The sequence below is a fragment of the Xenopus laevis genome, chromosome 6S, assembly GCF_017654675.1.
Source record: "Xenopus laevis strain J_2021 chromosome 6S, Xenopus_laevis_v10.1, whole genome shotgun sequence".
Classification (NCBI taxonomy): Eukaryota; Metazoa; Chordata; class Amphibia; order Anura; family Pipidae; genus Xenopus; species Xenopus laevis.
In genome coordinates this window covers 97,692,453-97,712,216 of record NC_054382.1, presented here as the reverse complement: position 1 = coordinate 97,712,216, position 19,764 = coordinate 97,692,453, and the positions used below count along the sequence as shown (strand labels likewise).

At 38.4% G+C, this 19,764-nt stretch overlaps 1 protein-coding gene across 1 annotated transcript; it reads left to right on the top strand.

The window, feature by feature from the left end:
- The first annotated feature begins 1,570 nt into the window (after window positions 1-1,570).
- LOC108719726 (ras-related protein Rab-10-like) lies at window positions 1,571-10,702 on the top strand. Its single transcript, XM_041567698.1, has 5 exons — window positions 1,571-1,595; window positions 4,298-4,358; window positions 7,685-7,726; window positions 8,195-8,291; window positions 10,164-10,702. The coding sequence occupies exons 1-5, from the start codon at window positions 1,571-1,573 to the stop codon at window positions 10,263-10,265; spliced, it is 327 nt and encodes a 108-aa protein (XP_041423632.1). The 3' UTR covers window positions 10,266-10,702.
- Window positions 10,703-19,764: the final 9,062 nt, after the last annotated feature.

Here is a 19,764-nt window from a genome sequence, read left to right as displayed (position 1 = left end):
TTATACTTGTTTATATGAACTATAGTAGTGTTTCGGAAGCAAACACATCAGTTTTATGGCAACCGTACACAGCGCCGGATTTCATTGACGGGCGCCCCTAGGCCGCGCGGTCCGACCAGGCGGCTGCGCGGTCCTAGCGCCCACCTCACCTCCCCTTCCCAGCGCGCCGGCGAAAAAACGCCGGCGCAGTTGCTGTAATTGAATGGGGACGCACACGTCCCCATAATGCGGTTGGGCCCTATTTTCTTGCCGCCCTAGGCCCGGGCCTATGCGACCATGCCGCAAATCCGGGCCTGACCGTACATGATATTTTCATTACTTACACTTTCATTTTTTGGTGTTATTGTTCCTTTAATCTACTGGTAAAGATTTCCTAAGACTCATTAGTAGAAACCAAGAATCCCACATTTGTGGTTTTATTTAGTCTTTGCATATATGTAGGCACACAATTATTTTTACAGAACTGAAGGCCTGAATGTTCTTTTGGTTAAAAACATTCTGCTTGTATCAGTTCCCTGACCTTCCAAGTATTGCCAATGTTATTTGCTGATGTGCAAGGAGTACAAGGAGTGCACCAAAAAGAAAGCAATTAACAGCATTTTTATACCTCCCAAATCTGAAAAACCAAGAGAGGGACAAAAACTTTTTTGGCCATGCCTATTTTGTGGCCACACCCCCTAATTACCATGTAAATTTTACAAAATTTGGCATGTTATGAAAGTTTGAACATACTGTATATCTAGGAGTTTTAGCGCAATGGTTTATGTTAGTTTGCTAACAAATGTGTATTGCCCTTCAAGCTGTGAGTCTCAGTTCTCCCAAGAGACTTGCTTATCTTAAATAGTTCTAATTGTTTCTTTTACAAAAGTATCCAAGTGCAGCTGCTGGCTGTTCTGGGCTCACTGCCAAAAAGCCTCTTATTTTGATTCAGTTTTAGAAATCTGTATCTTTTTCTTAAGTCAGTGCAAGAGATCAAAGAGAAAGTCGGGACATTTCAGTAAGAAATCTGGGACTGTGGGTTGAGATGTCAAAATCGGGACTGTCCCACAGAAAACGGGACAGTTGGAAGGTATGCATTTGGTAGAGCTGACTGTGTACATTTACATATAAGACAGTCAAGAGTGTATTCCTTCGATGATAATAAATTGAGGTTTTCAGAAAAAAGGGAGAAAAAGGGCAATAATGAACCTTTGGTTGTATATTTTAATTAGTGGCAGCATGCACATATCAGAAATCTGCTGTAAATTAGGTCAGAGTATAGTGAACACGCCCCATATAATTAGGTTTGGTAAATGCAAGACAAGACCGAATCCTGAAAATTCTGTTGTACAGAACCCCTTCATTTCTAATGGCGTCACTGGTCCCACCAATATAAAACATTTCCCTGATTTTACACCATTTATTTCTGATCCCCTGAGGGGGGTTCTACTGTATACCCGAGTGCTCTTTGCTTATTCAAGGACTCAAATCTAGACATTTACAGGACACGTAAGCATTTTAGTCAGTATGGAGAATATCCATGTGTTTTATGTTTTGTCAGTATATCTATGGGGCTGGGGGAGCATGGGGCATGAAGGCACTTGGTGGTGACAGTGGTAAGACGGCAAAGATGGTGGATAGTTTTGGCGGCCCAGTTGCAAATATGCCCGTGGTTGTTTAGTTCCGATACTGCATATTACTGCACTTCTTATCAGAGTGAGGCATTGTAAGTTTGCTCATTGCCTGCTTACGTGAACCCCAAATGACTCCACTGCCGTTTCTGTGCTATTTTTTAGTGCTACTTTTGTCCCTGTGATGCTGCATTGGTTGCATCTAAAGCTAAAGTCAAACAATCTGGTTTTCTACCTGCTGAGAGATTGCAGTAACAGGAGAGACTGAATGCACCTAGACCCAGTTAAAAAATAAAGCCCCCAATTTGGCAACCAAGAGATCAAATCACCCTCAGATATCGCAGAAATAGTCACCATTCCACTGCTTGAGTTTCTGCTTTTATAGTTGTGTCTTTCTAGATTGTGCTCAAGGTCATTTGGTAGTCGAGGATGAATAATATTTATGCCCCCACCCAAACAGCATTCTTAGAACTCCATCAGCGAGTATTAAATGAATAAAAATCTTTATCATATTACTTCTCTGAGATAAAAAAGACTTTTAAGGTGTGTGTGGCACAATAGTGCTGACAGTTCATTTTTATTAAAAGTAGCAATTAGTGCCTCCACCTTCATCTTTTTCTATCCACTATAAGTTCACTATAAATGCAGCTACTTCATCTTCATATTTCAGACATCAGAGCAGTAAGTCATTTTTTACATCTAATGATGATGTATTAGGACAAAGCCTAAGGACACTAAACAGTCTTGAACTGTCATGATGTTAACATTGATTACTTAATAAATGTGTTCCTAGTGATACAGATTTATCAGGTGATATATTTTAACCTCCTTTCTCAATGACAGATCTCTTGATTCGCTTGAAGGGTAAAAACTTTGCCGGTACTGAGCAAATCATTTCACCACTTCCTGAGCCTTGCCAAGTGGACTGGTCTATTAATACCAGTTGGGATGTTGCACTTCTTTCCAAACACTTCAAGAGTGGAACATTGACAGGACAATGTTGTTTTATCCAGTAAAGTCGATCTCTATAGTAGGCTGTAGTTTGTGTACAAACACTTTCAGGGTTGAGAGAATATCCAAGAGCTGTAAAGACCAAATGAGGCTCCATCTGTTTATACTTTAATTCCTAGTATTGACATTCCTAATCTATTAAAGCAACTGCTACCAAACTTTGGGGCTGGCATCCAGACGGGGGAAAGGGGGGTTGTAGTAGTTGCAGTAGGACTTAACCTAATTTAGCCTAGAGATAAAGCCTAGAGATAAAGTCTCCTAGATACCTGAAAGCCCGGGTAGGTTGTCAGTTGGGGTGAGAATTGGTATGAGCAGGTATATGCTGTCCTATATTTTCTTGAAACTATGACTGATATACCAGTTTTAATCAAAACATCTGACAACCACTTTAGATTTAGAGTTTAGTGCTATGAACCCCCTGCTCATCTCCTTCAAAGAATGCAGGTGCTCTATTCATTAATATGAGGCTGTTATAGTGTTAAAGGGATAGTCCACCTACAGCATGAGTTAACTTTTGGTTTGTCCTAGAATGGCTAATTTCAAGCAACTTTAAAAAAAACATTTGCCTTCTTCTGATTGTTTTCAGCTTTCAGATGGGGGTCAATGACCCCATCTAAAAAACAGTGCTCTGTAAGGCTACAATTTTATCCTTTTTGCTACTTTTTATTACTCATCTTTCCTTTTAGACCCTCTCCTATTCATATTCCAATCGATGCATGGATGCTAGGGTGATTGCTGAAACTGCAAAATTAGAGAGCTGCTGAATAAAAAGTTAAATAACTCAGACCACAAATAAAACAAAATGGAAAACAATTGCAAGTTATCTCAAAATACCACTCTCTAAATCATATTAATAGTAGTGATGGCCGAATCTGTCTCGTTTTACTTCGCTGAAAATTTTGAGAAACGCATTGAAGTCAACGGGCATCTAAATTATATTGACATGCAACAATATTGACACGAGCGATTTTTTTGTCCAAATGCATTAAAAGTTAATGGGTGTCTGAATAATTTTGATGAGTGAAAATTTTTTATTTGTTGCAGCAAATTTTTTCACAGTCGGCGAAATCCTGAAATTCGCTGTGCATCCATGCCTGCCGAATAAATTCTCCCATCACTAATTAATAGTAAAATTAAAGGTGAGCAACCCCTTTAAAGTTGTTTGCCAAGTATTCTCTGTATTTGAAATTGCTAATTATAAAAGTAACAATATCTGCTAGGAGCCATGTGCCTGACAAATCACTACTGCCTCATAATACATTGCACTGGAAGGAAACTGTGTTGCCCTCTGAGTATATAATTTGTGGGTAGAAAACTTTTCATAGCATAACACTACAGTCAGCAGCAAGAACCACAGGTGGTAAATATATGTTTCGTACCCACAGGGGTACTTATTCATGGGCTGTCACAGTGAAGCGAGTAGGGCCTATGGAGATGCAAATATATTTTTAACTTTGATTAATAGTCATTTTTTGACTAATACTGTGGATTCCTCTGAGTGCCGGGTAGCTCTGTTTTTCTTGTATTGTCTGGAAATGTAATGAGGATTTAGATTGTAAGCCCTAAGCTCCACTGGGGCACATACTGATGTGAATGCTTTATAAAGTCTGTAAAGCGATATAGAATGGCAGTACTTATAAAGGATAATTATAATAACTACATCTTTTTCCTTTAAGGTATCGATTTTAAAAGAAAAAACATTCATGTTGCTGAGACAGCATTAAAGCTCCAGATCTGGTAAGAGCAAGTATTCTTTCAGCTTCTTTTATCACTTTTTTCAAACAGCTTCTACCTGGCAGGCCAAATGAGCAGTGTTGTGCTGAGATCTTTTTGACCCCAGTATTCTTAGTGACTTGGCAATCAAAATTCATTAGCTAAACTCTAATTTAATGATAGTTTCTTTAGTTAACATTACATGTTTTCTGGCAAAATCCTTAAGATCCCAGCATGCAAAGAGCAGGGGACATGGTTGAGAAAGTCCTGTCTTATATCTAGTGGTAGCTGGGCCCTCTGCTGGACTGTTGTGGGATTTTCCAGGACATAATAATGACGTTTTGATTTGTTTCCTAGATTCCTTTATAATAAATAAAATGTAAGTACAGTAATATAATTATCTCCAAATGAATGCAAAGCTGTAAGGAAAAGCATTTTAATTACAATGTAACATTTTTTTAGCCCTGCTAGTCAGTAACCCTTGATGAGGATTGTTATCACATACGAAGAAAACCTTAATGAGAGGCGTATTTACTAACACTGGAGACAAACTCACCAGTGATGTTGCTTATAGCAACCAAACAGATCTTTGCTTTTGTTTTCTAACTTGGATAGTAGGTGATTGTTGAAATCGAATTGCTGAATAGTTGGTAAGGCAACATTAAGGGGCAGATTTATCAAGGTTCGAAGTAAATTCAAGGAAATTTTCGAAGTAAAAAAAATTCGAAATTCGAAGTAATTTTTTGGATACTTCGACCATCGAATAGGATACTACGACTTTGAATTTACTTTGAATTTGATTCAAAGTAAAATAGTTCAAATATTCGAATATTCGATAATCAAAATACTGTCTCTTTAAAAAAACTTTGACTTAAATTGTTCGCCAAATTAAACCTGCCGAAGTGCTATGGTAGCCTATGGGGACCTTCTAATGCAAGTTTTTTGTAGTCGAAGTAAAATCGTTCGATCAATAGAATCGTTCGAATTATTCGATTCGAACGATTTAATCTTTCTTTGAACGATTTTACTTCGACCACAAATGGTCAAAGTGAATTTGAGGGAATTTTTGAAGTAAAAAAATTTTAAGTAATTTTTTGGATACTTCGACCATCGAATAGGATACTATGACTTCAAATTTACTTTGAATTCGATTCAAAGTAAAATAGTTGGAATATTCGAATATTCGATAATCAAAATACTGTCTCTTTAAAAAAACTTTGACTTCAATAGTTCGCCAAATTAAGCCTGCCAAAGTGCTATGGTAGCCTATGGGAACCTTCTAATGCAAGTTTTTTGTAGTCGAAGTAAAATCGTTCGATCGATCGCTAAAATCGTTCAAATGATTGAACGATTTTACTTCGACCGCAAATGGTCAAATTTGATAAAAAAAAAAGTTCAACTTCGATATTTGAAGTCGAAGTATAGCCATTCGATGATTTGATAAATCTGCCCCTAAGGGTGATGTTTCACCTTGATGTCTCCTATGGTAATAAATACTTTCCCCCCCTTGAGCTTGTTGTAGCTGCAGTGCTAAATCATACCCACATTCCTCAGTTTCAGCATTCTTCTTGACCATGCGCTATATTCATGTATGTGCGCTGGATGGACTTTGGTCTTTTTTCAACCCAACTTAACTATGTAACTATGTTCTGTCTATTTAAAGGAGCATAAATGGCTACTAATTGGTTATTGTGCCTTTTATTATAGGGTCACAATATACAACCTGTTGCTTCAGTATTCATTACAATGCCCATGTAGCAGAATTAAAGATACTTATTGCAATTCTTCATTATTTTCTTGGGTCTGAAGTAGAACCTATTCCCCAAAGTATCCAGAACCTGCATGGTCAAGATCTTTTTGCCAAATCTCAACTCTTCAAGGAAGGAGTTTCACTAGATTTAGGACCACTGTTGACAGGATTTTGCTTTTCCATTGTGCCTCAAGAGCATTAGTGAGGTTGGGCACTAATTTTGAGAATGAGGTCTGGCTCACAATCAAATCAAAATACATGTATATAACCTATTATCCAGAATGCTCGGGACCTGGGTTTTCCAGATAAGGGAGTTTTCCAGAATTTCAATCTGTAAACCTTGTGCCTGCTAAAAAAAAACCATAAAATAAATCCCATACCTGTCATTGTGTTGAGTTAGGAAAATCACTCAAGAATATGCGTTTCCACTGCTCCAGTCCAATGTTGGTGACTTAGATGTGTTTGCCTCTGATCATGCATATAGATAGTTCTTATGCTGACATTGTGTCTGGAGACAATTTGGAACTTTGACAGTGAGTGTTTCAACTGAGGGCAAGTCATTGTATACCAAGTGCCCTGACTAAAATGTGTCTGGATACTTTTAGTTGTATATTATATCACTTGTGTGGTTTTACGTCAGCAGTCTAATCCTTGGAAAAACAACGTAAATCTGGAATTGTACTTGAAATTGTTATAAAACTCAAACTGCAAAAAAGGTACAAGATGAGACTAGTGCTTGGAGCAGTAGGTGTTGTTAGTCTGCATGAAAAACCCTTTGATGTGGGTATCAGGATTATGTTTTTTGTAATGTAAGATCCTGCATTTTGTGCCATTTAACTAGAATCAGAAGTGAGTGGAACATTTGTTAGTTTTTGCATTTTGTATTAAATAGTATGGATTTCCTTATCCTTTTCCTTATACAGTGCGGCACACCTTTTCATTTTACAGACCTAAAGCTTTAAATAACAAGAAAAGCAATTTGGAAAATCAGTGGTGCATTAGTATTAAGTCAATGAGCAAGCTAGAAATTCCATATAGTTTTAAATCAGTAATGAGTCAGGTGGCAGACTGGCATATTACAGTCTTACCGCTGCATTTGCAACTCCATTCATTTGGTAAAAACAAGGAGCTGAGCTTTAATATTTTATAGAAATGATCTGCGTGATGTTGGTGCATCTTTATATTTGTAGCTACTTTAGATAAAATCTATTTGATGTTACCTATTTGTTTACCTATTACCCAATTGAGGAAATTTTAATGATTTTATTTGGTTAGTGTACATTCCATTTTTGCACAGGCTAATTTGGCTGTGCAGGGTGTATGGAATAAATAAAAAAAGGACATTCTATAAAATAATAAATGTTTAAAGTTGAAGTACCCCTCACTGTTGTTGTTTGTACTTATTAGAAAACTAGAACAGGAAATAGAGCAAGTAGTTTAAAAATATGAAAATGGGTATAAATTATGAGAAAATGGGTGTACATTATGAGAATATGGTAAAGAACGAATTTATCATGCATAAAATAGACATGTAGATGAGAAAAAGATCTAATAGGATGATAGAGTTGTTCTTAGCTTACTCAAGCACTCAGTGTTATAGGGACACTGCCGGACAAGAGCAATTCCACACGCTCAGGGTTATGTTACTATGGGTCGAATATCAAGGGTTAATTAACCCTCGATATTCAACCATAGAAGTTAAATTCTTCGACTTCGAATATCGAAGTCGAAGGATTTACCGCAATTTGTTCGATCGAAGGATTTTAATCCAACGATCGAACGATCGAACGATTTTCCTTCGATCAGAAATTGCTAGGAAAGCCTATGGGGACCTTCCCCATAGGCTAACATTGGTGCTTGTTAGGTTTTAGGTGGCGAAGTAGGTGGTCGAAGTTTTTTTTTTTTTTAAAGAGACAGTACTTCGACTATCGAATGGTCGAATAGTCGAACGATTTTTAGTTCGAATAGTTAGATTTGAAATCGAAGTCGTAGTCGAAGGTCGAAGTAGCCTATTCGATGGTCGAATTAGCCAAAAAAATACTTCGAAATTCGAAGTATTTTTCCTTCTAATCCTTCACTCAAGCTAAGTAAATGTGCCCCTCAGTGTTAGCTATTTTCGTGGAGCTCAGAGCTTCATTCTTGTTTATGATATCACCAACCCTGCTTCTTTTGAAAAAAACGCTGTGTGGATGAGAGACATTAAAATGGTAAGAACGGTTTCTGTACTTGCTTTATAGTAATTGACTTTGAGAAAAATACACCCACCCTTTTTATTTAAGTGAAACCTACCTACTTCTAGCTGATCCAGAAGAAGGTGAAAAACCCATCTGAAGTCTCTCCAGTATGTGGTAGAGTGGGAGAAAATGGTGCTAAAAATTAAGTTCAGTAACCCTTTATTTCTCCCTTGCTAAAAAAGGCATCCAACCCAATCCAAGTTATTGAATGTATCTTCTAGTAGAACCACGGTATCTCTTTTAATTTCTCTTTTGTGTACCCTTTATTGTATTTTATTGGGCTTTGTTCATTTACAGATATGTGTGCTCAGGTTCTTATTTAGTCCGTTGCCCACATTTGTACAATTTATTTTTTTGCGACTTTTATTATATTAACTCAATAGAATGGGTATAATTCCCTGCCTGTGTCAGAGCACAGCACAATTCTCCATTTTTTATTTGTCAAGGATTGACATGCTATTTTGAGACTCCACGAGTCAAGAGTTCAGCAGAAATTGTGTCTGGTTCTTGTAACATAGCCAGGGGCAGCCTGAACAAGGAAACATGACTCAATATGCAGTATGTCAGGTGAAATCGTCCCCTATAATTATTTATTTTCATTCACAAGTGAGGTTATTGAAGAAAACACTTTAATACACTTTAAGCTGCTACCTGGCACACCATAGCAAAGATTTACAAGTTGCATAATGTTGGATTAGAAATTTTCCCAATAAAAGAAAGAGGAAAGAGAATGATGTCCAGCTGCCATGTTGGCATTGTGACCAGTCACAATTCAGAAATTCTTCTCTATTATCAGAAGCAGAGTTAATCCTAATTCTGTTCATATGTTTCCTGAAAGAAATGCAGAAAATAAAATGTTTCTATATGGAAAACTTAAAGTCAGATTATTCTACTGTATAATGCCCACAACTAAAATGTGCTCACTGGCAATAATGTGGTTACTACCTTATGTCTTAACTGAACTAGCAACCAAAGACTAAAATAACATGTACAAGAAGGTCATTATAAACGTTTTATTTGTATTTATGTGTTATATGTACTGTCTCCATGACCCATCAATTTAGTGATATTTCATTTTCCCTGCATCTATTTTTGTGTGCAGAGGACATGGGAGTTCATAACTTGGCTCTATTATTTCCATTGTTCCTGCCTGATTTCTCATATGAGAGAATGGTGACAACGAAGCCAAGCTGCTCCGATCTTTTGATTCTGCTTATCCTTAGCACTTACTTTTTGGGGGTACCAATTTAGTGATGGCTGTATCACACCAATCATTCCTAGTTCAAACTCCTCCACAGGAATGGGTAGCTCCTTGTAAGGTTAGTATAGAACTGCAGAATTTTTTGAGAACTGTTTTAGCTAATTTAAGGAATGTAAGAGCTCTTCGTCTTTCTTCTCTAGAATAAGGGGCAGATTTATCAAGGGTCGAATTTCGAGGGGTTATTTCAATCGAATAGAAATCGTTTGAACGTTTTTTTGCGATCGATTGAAGGATTTTTATTCGATGCCAAAAATGTTAAAAAATGCACTGTAAGGTCCCCATAGGCCATATAGCAATTCAGTAGCTTTAATTTGGCGAAGTGTTGAAATCTAAAGATTTTTTAAGAGACAGTACTTCGACTGTCAAATGGTCGAATATTCAAACGATTTTTACTTCGAATCGAAGTAAATTCGAAGTCGTAGCATCCTATTCGATGGTCGAAGTATCCAAAAAATGACTTTGAAATTCGAACTTTTTGGACTCGAGCTTAGTACATCTGCCCCTAAGTGTTTGCTTTAATAGATTAGAACCCAATCAGTTTACAGACACATGTTTTCTTTTTGCAATTTGTTTTTGTGATGCAGAAAGCCGGTGAAGAGGTAGAAGTAGTTCTCTTGGGAAATAAGTGTGACAAAGAAGATGAACGTGAAATTGCAAAGGAGAGGAGCGGAGAAGGTAGGTATTAATTATCCAGGAACAATAAGAGTATTTTGAGTTAGCTGGGCACACTCAATCTAGAAAGCAGCTGACTATACTGCCGGAAAGTTAGGAACTAATGTTGTGTAAAATACCATCCTCATTTAGCAGTATTGATAATGGCCCTTTTGTTATGTCTGCATGTCTGGGATACCTACGTTTCCATTGAGACCTTGGAACACATTGAACAAGTCTACACTAACATTTCAAGAAGCCAGGAAGGGGAGTGGTATGAAAAAATACCAAATACAGCCATAACATTTAGATGCAGGAGACAAGTCCAAGTTTTGTTATTACCTATAACAAGAGATGCAGTGACCCATGACGTATAACAAGAGATTCAGTGGCGTGCACCGTGCCCCCCTACAATCTTCAGAGGCACCCGGCATACTCCGATCCCCATCTTCCCGCCCACTTCCCGTCCTGCCTTTGCCCGTCCATGTCCCTCCTCCGCCTGCCCACTCCCCGACCCCGCCCATTCCCATCCAACTTGCATCCCCCTTCCTGGCAGCAGGTAAGAGAACGGCTGGGGAGGAGGGTTTTTTTCATTAGCTATAGAGGAAGCAGACCCCACAGTCCGGCCTCCGTGTGACTGCGGGGTCTGCTTCCTCTATAGTAGGCCTGGACTAGCAATCTGTGGGTTCTGGCAAATGCCAGAGGGGCTGCTATAAAGTGCCATAGAAAGTCATTATTTAGTGGGCTGGTGGGGGCTGTTTGGGCTTCTGTGTGAGCTGATTGGGCCTTTGTGTACCTGAAATGCCAGGGCCTATTTTAATTCTCAGTCCAGACCTGCTCTATAGTTACACCACTGAAGAGATGCCATAACCCTGAGACAGCATAGGTCTTCCCCTCTATTGTGCACAATTCAAATTTAATATGCAAGTGTATAGAGATTAAAGTACAATGTAATTCTCCTACCGCACACCTGTAGTTCACCAATCCTGCAAGCTGGTGGTGCGTTCCTTCCGTTGACCCGGCCAGGTCCCTTAGCAACCAACGTGTAAAAGAAACGGATCCGCACACACACCGATTAGTGCAGTCGGGGATTATCCCCTTTTATTCAGCCACCAAACATCGGATAATCCCCGACTGCACTAATCGGTGTGTGTGCGGATCCGTTTCTTTTACACGTTAGAGATTAAAGTACAGCATTTTTTGATAAGAAAAAAAAAATCATAGTGAAAAATAAACTTTTTTTTATTGATGGATAAGTTCCTTGCCAGTATGTCCTGAGCAGGTAAGAAGCAGCTTCCAATAATAAAAGTATTGTAACATGTTACATTCATGAAAAGAGTGATAATGCAGTTATATTCATATACTGGCTTGAAGAGGTAAAAAGAAAGTAACATATTGTCCATGTTTATGTCTCCCTTAGCTTGTTTGGGAATTTGGCATACCGTTTTTTGAGACAAGTGCAAAAGAAAATATGAATATTAAAAAGGCATTTATAACACTGGCTGAAGCTTTATATGCAAAGGTAGGTATGAAATCATCAGACTGACTGTGAAATAATAAGTCTGAACTCTATAACCTGACATTATATCACTGTTATGTTTTTCCTTTGGGAAACCAATTATTGACAGTGCTTCCAAAGCGCCTGCAGGGTTCCATTGGAGATTTATTAATAGATGTAGATATTTCGCTCTGACACTAGGTTCTATAACTAGATACAGGATAACTGCATTTTGCCCATCAAATGCACTTCAGTATATTGCCAACTTAAAGAACATACAGCGGTGCTGAGACCTGGTTTGAATCCAGAGTTAAGTTATCAGCTCATGATGCTTAGGTCAATGTTTAAAGGAAAAAGGAGGATCAGACAAAGTTCACTGTGTTTTTGGGGCAACAGTGGGTGTAATGCTGGTAGGGATGGACCGAATCCAGGATTCGGTTCGGGATTCAGCCTTCTTCAGCAGGATTCGGCAGAATCCTTATGCCTGGCCGAACTGAATCAGATTCCTAATTTGCATATGCAAATTAGGGGCGGGGAGGGAAATTGCTTGACGTTTTGTCACAAAACAAAGAAGTATGCAAATATGCAAATTAGGATTTGATTCAGTATTCTGCCAAATCTTTCGCGAAAGGATTCAGGGGTTCGGCCAATCCAAAATAGTGGATTCTGTGCATCCCTAAATGCTGGCCATAGATGGGATGATATACTTACAAAAAGCCTTAGATTTTTTTCTTGGTTTAAACTGACTGATTATATTCTGTAGTGTATCAAACCTGCTTTTGGGATTTGGTTGGCAAATAAGCAAAACATTCCTCACCAACCAAGTAATATCTCACAATGGTAACTGAAAGATCAGTAGGCCACAGCCCAGGAAATACAACTCAGGGAGGCATATAATTTATATTGTTTACATTAGTGGCCACAATGCTAGGCTTGTTAATGTATAAACACATGCAATTACAATACATATATGTATAATAAAACAATATGGATATAATAGTATTATAGAATGGCAACACTGTGTATAATCATCACTAGTTCATGAACATTACTTATATTAACTCTTTTGTTTCTCATCAAAGGAACAATAACACCAAAAAATGAAATTGTAGCAAAGTAATAAATATAGTGGACTGCTACTTTGCACTGGTAAAAATCGTGTATATTTTTCAGAAAGACTAGTATAGTTTGTATAAATAAGCTGTTGTGTAGCCATGGGGGCAGCCATTCAAGCTGGCAAAAAGGAGAAAACATAGCACAAAACAGATAGACAATGTCCAGTACAATGGTGTCTTATCTGTTATGCGCTATGTAACCTGTGTCTTTTCTCCTTTTTTCCAGCTTGAGTGGCTGCCCCCATGGCTACACAACAGCTTGTTTATATAAACTATAGTTGTTTTTCTGAAGCAAACATATAACTTTTACCAGTGCAGAGTAACAGTACATTATATAACTACTTTGATATACTTTCAGTTTTTGGTGTTACTCTTCCTTAAATATGTAACACAACATATATTGCATTATAATAATGTCTTGTTTGTTTTTCAGAGAGGATCTTTATTAGTTAATCACAATGTAGTCAATTTGCAAGACGTGATGAAACAGAATTCCTGCGTGACGGGTAGCTGAGGCTGATCCAGGACTGGATTAAATTATGTTTGTACAGGATATATGGACCAGTATTATGAGTGTTGGATTTCTGTTTAAGAAGCCTGATCCTATTAATCATTTATTTAAATGATTTTTAGAACATTTAGAACTATCCGTACATTACATTATTATAATATTATTATTATTAATTATGTTTTTACAATATTTTAAACTAGACTTATCCATGTGATATACAGTAGAACACCCATTTTACGTTTTTCAGAGGACCAGAAAAAAAATGATGTCAAATCCAGGAAAATGTAAAATCAGAGAAACGTTTTATGCATAATCAGGGCTGGAACTAGGGGTAGGCAGAGTAGGGACGTGCTTAGGACACAAAAGCTAGGGGGGCGCCAGGCACATGCCTTCTCTGACACCTACCCTATTTCCGGTCGCCTCTCTCCAAAAGCTTCTTCTATCTTCTATTTGGCCCGTAGCTGTGCTTCCGCGCATGCACGCTAAAATCGATTGGCACATACGTGAGCGAACGGCAAAAGGTGCATACGCGCGTGAGAGTGTTGGTTCACGCATGCGCACAAAAGTGGGAGTTTGCGCATGCGCACCGCCAGGAAGTGGCAGTTTACGCAAGCATGCGGCTAGCAGGTGCCGGACCGGGCAGGTTGCCTAGGGTGCCTGGCCGACATGGCCCGGCCCTGTGCATAATATATAGGTGGGACCGCAAAACAACAATGTAAAATTAGGGAAAACTTAAAATCAGGGGTTGTCAAATGAGGGTTCTACTGTAGTAAATTATTCCGCTTTGAACTACAAATCTTATGAATTATGATTACAAATACAGCATGTTACCTCTTAATGCCCCATTGTACTATTTTGTACCAATTAATCCATAGTTATGTTTCATTCATACAGCCTCCAAAAATAGTTTTGTGTTGTATTCAATTAATCGATCAGTGCACTGAACACCAAAGGAAATGTCTCTGGTCTAGAATGAGCTTTGGGAACAATGTTATGACTCCCCCCCCCCAAATCTACCAAACATTCAGTAATCTAAGTATGGGTAGAGCGTTAGCCCTGAAGATTACATGTAGGTTTCCACTGCACAATGCTGGTTTCAGTGCAACAGATCTGCCATTCTGTGTGTATGAGGCTTTATTGCTACAAACATACCTACTGGAGAAGATGCGCCAGACTAACGACTAACTATTAGGGTTACTTACATTATTACAAAATAAAAAACAAAACAAATAACACAGAGAAAAGTTATTCTATTATTTATAAAAAAAATACATGTAGTATGGCTGTTAATGTAGGAGATACAATAGATTGTATGGCCACCTTTAATTGTACAGGTATGGAACCTGTTATCCAGAATGCTCGGGACCTAGTACTACTAGAATCTTATAATAAAACCAATAGGCTGGTTTTACTTCAAGTAAGGATTAATTATATCTTAGTTGGGACCAAGTACAAGCTACTGTTTTATTATTACAGAGAAAAAGGTAATCATTTTTAAAAGATGCGATTATCTGGATAAACTGAAGTCTATTGGAGGCAGCCTCAGTATTCAGAGCTTTCTGCATAACAGGTTTCCGGATAATGGATTGCATAACTGTATCAGATTTGAATCAGTCAGGATAGTCCAGCATCACCAAATTGAACCATTGTACTGTTGGGAAATCTTTTTGGACGATTGGTCCATTATAGTATATAGTACTCAGATTTGGTCACAAGGCCCCTGTATAGCTGTATAGTTGAATCTGACCAGTTTAGACTACCACATTTATGGGTCAGAGTACAAAACACAGTTGGGTCGCAAACATTCACATATTAGTGGTGATATTGCTGTACTTTCCCATATCATTTTATAATTTCATTTTTAAGGCATATAATCAGGGCTTGGTCACTCTGGCTATCACCCACATTATTCAGATTGATATCAGGCAGCTGCTTCTTATGAAGATATACCTTTTAATAAAGTTATGCAATAAATGTTTTAATAATAACACTGTGTAATATATGTGTCTGTATGCACAGACCGGAATCTGTATTCCTTACCAAGAATGACCAAATGTGCTGAATTTCTAATTATATGCCCTGTATTTATAATCTTTTAAATTCTGTTATAAAATCTGGCCAGTTCTGCATTAAAACATTAGCTTATTCCCTGATCTGAGCCTGGCCTTTGGCTGCAGAGAACATTTCTGTCTTTATGTTGTGTTTATTAGTACACTATGTCAGGACTGAGTGATGTTGCTGCTTATCTAAACAGAGATGTTAGACCTCTTGGGCAGGCGCCACATCAGGCTGGTAACACTGGCACCTAGACTGGCATTTTTCAGACCTCTGCAGACAATGTGAGTGTTTTAACCTTTCCTTGCTGGAAGGTCAGTGATAAATCTTCCTGTAGTTCAGCTTTGGCCATGGTTTATTTGAAGCCATAATTTCATTTATATTTTACCTGAAACATGTGTGTTATATATTAAACATCATGTTAACAATAGTAATGGTCTGGATACAGAAAGCTATGCAATAATTTACCCAGACTTGGAACTTTGAATTACAAGGCCTCATAACATCTCGCCAAGTCTATTAATAGATTAAGTTTGTATGATATGATAAAGTTCCCAAATACAGTATTTAAAGCAGTTACATTTATTAACCCAGCTGAGCTTTACAGTGTCTGCTGGCAGTGCTCCAGTTAGTGCTGTATTTAGGTCCAGTGCCACCCTAAGCACCTCTGTGCTCCCCAAGTTTGCAGAAGTGAAGTCACACGCAAATGCATAAATAAGCTACATAACCTTCACCCCCCCCCAACTTAGCCACTGAATTTACTTACAAGTCTCTGGATGTGTTATATAGGCACCTGAGGGCTGACCCTTAAAGGGAATGTAAAGGCAAAAAAAAACTTTTTTATAAGCGACTTGACTGTATGCAGTGTAATTCCCCCTTCATTTACTTGCTCTGACTGCTGTGGATAGGAAACTTCAGACAGTCCCTAAATGCTCTGCAGGGAAACAATCATACTTTCAAACAGCAGGGGAAGCTTTTTTCCCCCCTGTAGATCAGTCGGAAGACCGTGTAGAGATTCATATCCGCAGCAGTAAATGAAGGGGGAATTTCACTGCCTAAAGTCAGGTTTCTTATAAAAACTGTATAGATTTATTATTGAGGATATGTTTCTTTTTCAGTTAATAAAGTAAAAATGGGATTTTATTTTTGCCTTTACATCCTCTACATTTACATCCACTGTTTCCAACTCGGGCTGCAGGGACAAAGATCATGGAGCCAGATTTAAACAGATAGACTGGGATTCTATTTGGAGGATTATTTTGCTGCAGCCACTGGTTCATGAGAGTTGGAGAAAGTTTGTATTAAACAATACAAAAACTATAAAATCCACAATACATTACATGACAAAAAACGTTTATGGGGGGCCCTGGCGCCTTTTTTTTTTATTTATAGGGGGGGCCCTGACCATCAAGTTTTTTTTTACCAGTAGGTGGGTCCTTACCACCAATGTTTTTTTTAAAACTTTTATTGGAGGCCCTGGCACCAGTGTTTTTGTTTTATGTTTGACCCTGGCTGCCATTTTTTTTAACTTATAAGGGGCCTTGAACACCAATGGCTTTTTATAACTTGTGAGTGAGGGGGGTTTACTGTTGTAAGCGCTGATGTCTGTGTGGACTTTTACTGCAGTGTGGGGGCGGGATCTGGGGTGGGGCTTTGGGGGCCGGCTGGGGTGGGTGGGGACCAGGAGCCCAAAGAATGTTGCTGTACAGGGCCCCGTGATTTCTGATGGCAGCCCTGTCCACTACAGTATATTAGCATTTTTATAATAGCAACAGTTTCCCTGTAAGGTTATAGTATACAGCACAGGATATACACCATACTCCCCATTCTCCTGACCTGACACATGTGATGTTTAATAAATGAAAAATGGGAACAAATAAAGTCCCCAGTATTATACTCCAGACAACTCCTACTCATTTACTCATAAATCAATCTTAGCTATGGTAACCAGTGCCCCAGGGATAACATGTCAGCAGCTTAGCTCATTTCTGTAAGGGTTCTCAGGAATATCACTTCACCCGTATGCTGAGTGCTATCATGTGCATAATGGCATTTCCAGGAATTAATCAGCTGTAACTAACTGTGACATATGAATGCACCATCAGGCTTTTGGGAACATCCTCAAATGACCCTTGGATGTTAGGAACCCATTTTTCATTATAAATGCTTTGCACCAGGGACCGGTTCACCAGTATTTGTCATTTTCACTAATAAAAAAGCAGCTAAAGTGAAGTATAATCATATAGGCAGCATTATCCCTATGATGTGCTTTCCCCTAGTATATCATTGGGTTCAATAATGGCACTAACAGCTCAACATTGTATTTGTAGTTCAAGAACCATCCTGAAAGTTGATCTTAGTCACTAATGCATGGTTTAGTAATTGCTTGAGCCCTGTAACCTTGCCACAGTATCCATGCTGATGGACTGAATGGCAAATCTACAAGGCACAAGAATAACTGCATTCTTATCAGGCACTTTATTTAAAGCGCAAGGTAACCCCAAAATAAAGATTTTCCTAGTAAAAGAAAACATAATTGTAAACGACTTACCAATATACATTTATTACAAATTGTGTTTTTTTCAGTTATTTGTATGCAGTATGTATTGCTATTGGAAGCCGTGTTTGTCCCTTTCTATTATCTGCCTTGATTGCTCAGACTGTTGATACAATTTAAGACAAGGCAGCTGATTAACAGACCTGTCTTTGCTGGAGAACTACTGTAAGGTTTTTGCAACATTGTTTAAAATGCTAATTTCAAGCAAATAACTTACAAAGTACTAAAAAAATTTAAAAAATTAAATATTCGAAAGTAGCTTAGAATTATGTTTTCTTTTATTACCCAAATTTTTATTTTGGGTTTGACTTGCCCTTTAAAAGACAAGAAAAGTTGGATTTGCCAATGTTAAGCACCGCCCAGTCAGTCTAAGGGGCCGATTCACTGACTTCGAGTGAAGGATTCGAAGTAAAAAAAGTGTTTTTTGGGCTACTTCGACTGGGCTACTTCGACTACGACTTCGAATCGAAGGATTCTAACTAAAAATTGGTCGCCTATTCGACCATTCGATAGTCGAAGTACTGTCTCTTTAAGAAAAAACTTTGACCCCCTAGTTCGCCATCTAAAACCTACCGAACTCAATATTAGCCTATGGGGAAGGTCCCCATAGGCTTGCCTAAATTTTTTTGGTCGAAGGATAATCCTTCAATCGTTGGATTTAAATCCTTTGAACGATTATTCCTTCGATCGAATGATCAAACTATTTGCGCTACAATCCTTCGACTTCGATATTCGAAGTCGAAGGATTTTAATTCCCAGTCGAATATCGAGGGTTAATTAATCCTCGATATTCGACCCTTGGTGAATCGGCCCCTAACTGTTATGTTTTTTTACTGGGCCAGTGCTCCTTTTAGGGTAGTTTCCCACTCTCTTTTACATAGTCTTACACCCCTGTTTTACTTACCTTTCCCTGGTGTCCCCTGAATATAAGACGTACAGTCAATTCTAAAAATATTACTTTACTGCACATGCGCAAAGCCAAGCTGGGGACACTTGGGAATAAGTTAAGACTTAGGTAAGGTTTTCCTGGGCCGGTGCAGCTTTTCCTGAATGGATCATCGATCTAGGGAAAAAAATGTGATGATTGAAGTCGGGGGCTAACTTTTTGTTTCCAGTGAATGTGTCTTTCCTAATATTTTTTCTAATGCTTTTCTAACAGGCAGGCAAGGATCATGGGAACAATCTACATTAGACAACACAGAGGATCACATCTCCTTCATTGTGTGTCATTATGTATGATAGAGTGCCTCGTAGTTTTAGATACTCAAACTCAATATTCATTTTGCCCCAAAAGAAACAAAGATGGAATGGGCTTGCAACTAAAAATCATACTTAAAGGCCTTATGCCTGTTGCCTTTATAAGAAACAGAAATCCATGCAACTAGACACAAACAGAAAGTGAGCTGTTATCACACCTGTTTATAGCAGCATAGCTTTTATAGCAACCCTGTAATGCTGCAAAACATTTTAATTACAGCCTTTCCCAGAGATACACTCCCCTATGTCAGCTGAATTACAACCAGTAATATGTATTGTATAACCCTGGATAACAAGTTGCTTTCAGTGTATTTAACTGGCCCCAGTTGTTTGGTAGAGCAATTGATCAAGGTGACCCCCACCTGTCTGCAGAGTGATCCCAGTGATCAGTAAGATAGTCGTATGCAGGTTTACTCAAAACCCATGGTGACCTGTTTGTTGGCCACCGATTGGGCGGTTTTGGGTTGAAATTTGGCCAACCATTGTGGGTTCAGGTGCGGGTCAGAAAGGGGAAATACAATATTGCACTGCTGCTAAAGAT

Excerpts from the sequence above, each read along its gene's own strand:
- LOC108719726 (XM_041567698.1), top strand. The coding sequence starts at position 1,571 with ATGAAGGCACTTGGTGGTGACAGTG. Across the intron at positions 1,596-4,297 it reads GGCACTTGGTGGTGACAGTG|GTATCGATTTTAAAAGAAAA; the intron begins GTAAGACGGCAA and ends TTTTCCTTTAAG. Across the intron at positions 4,359-7,684 it reads GCATTAAAGCTCCAGATCTG|GGACACTGCCGGACAAGAGC; the intron begins GTAAGAGCAAGT and ends TCAGTGTTATAG.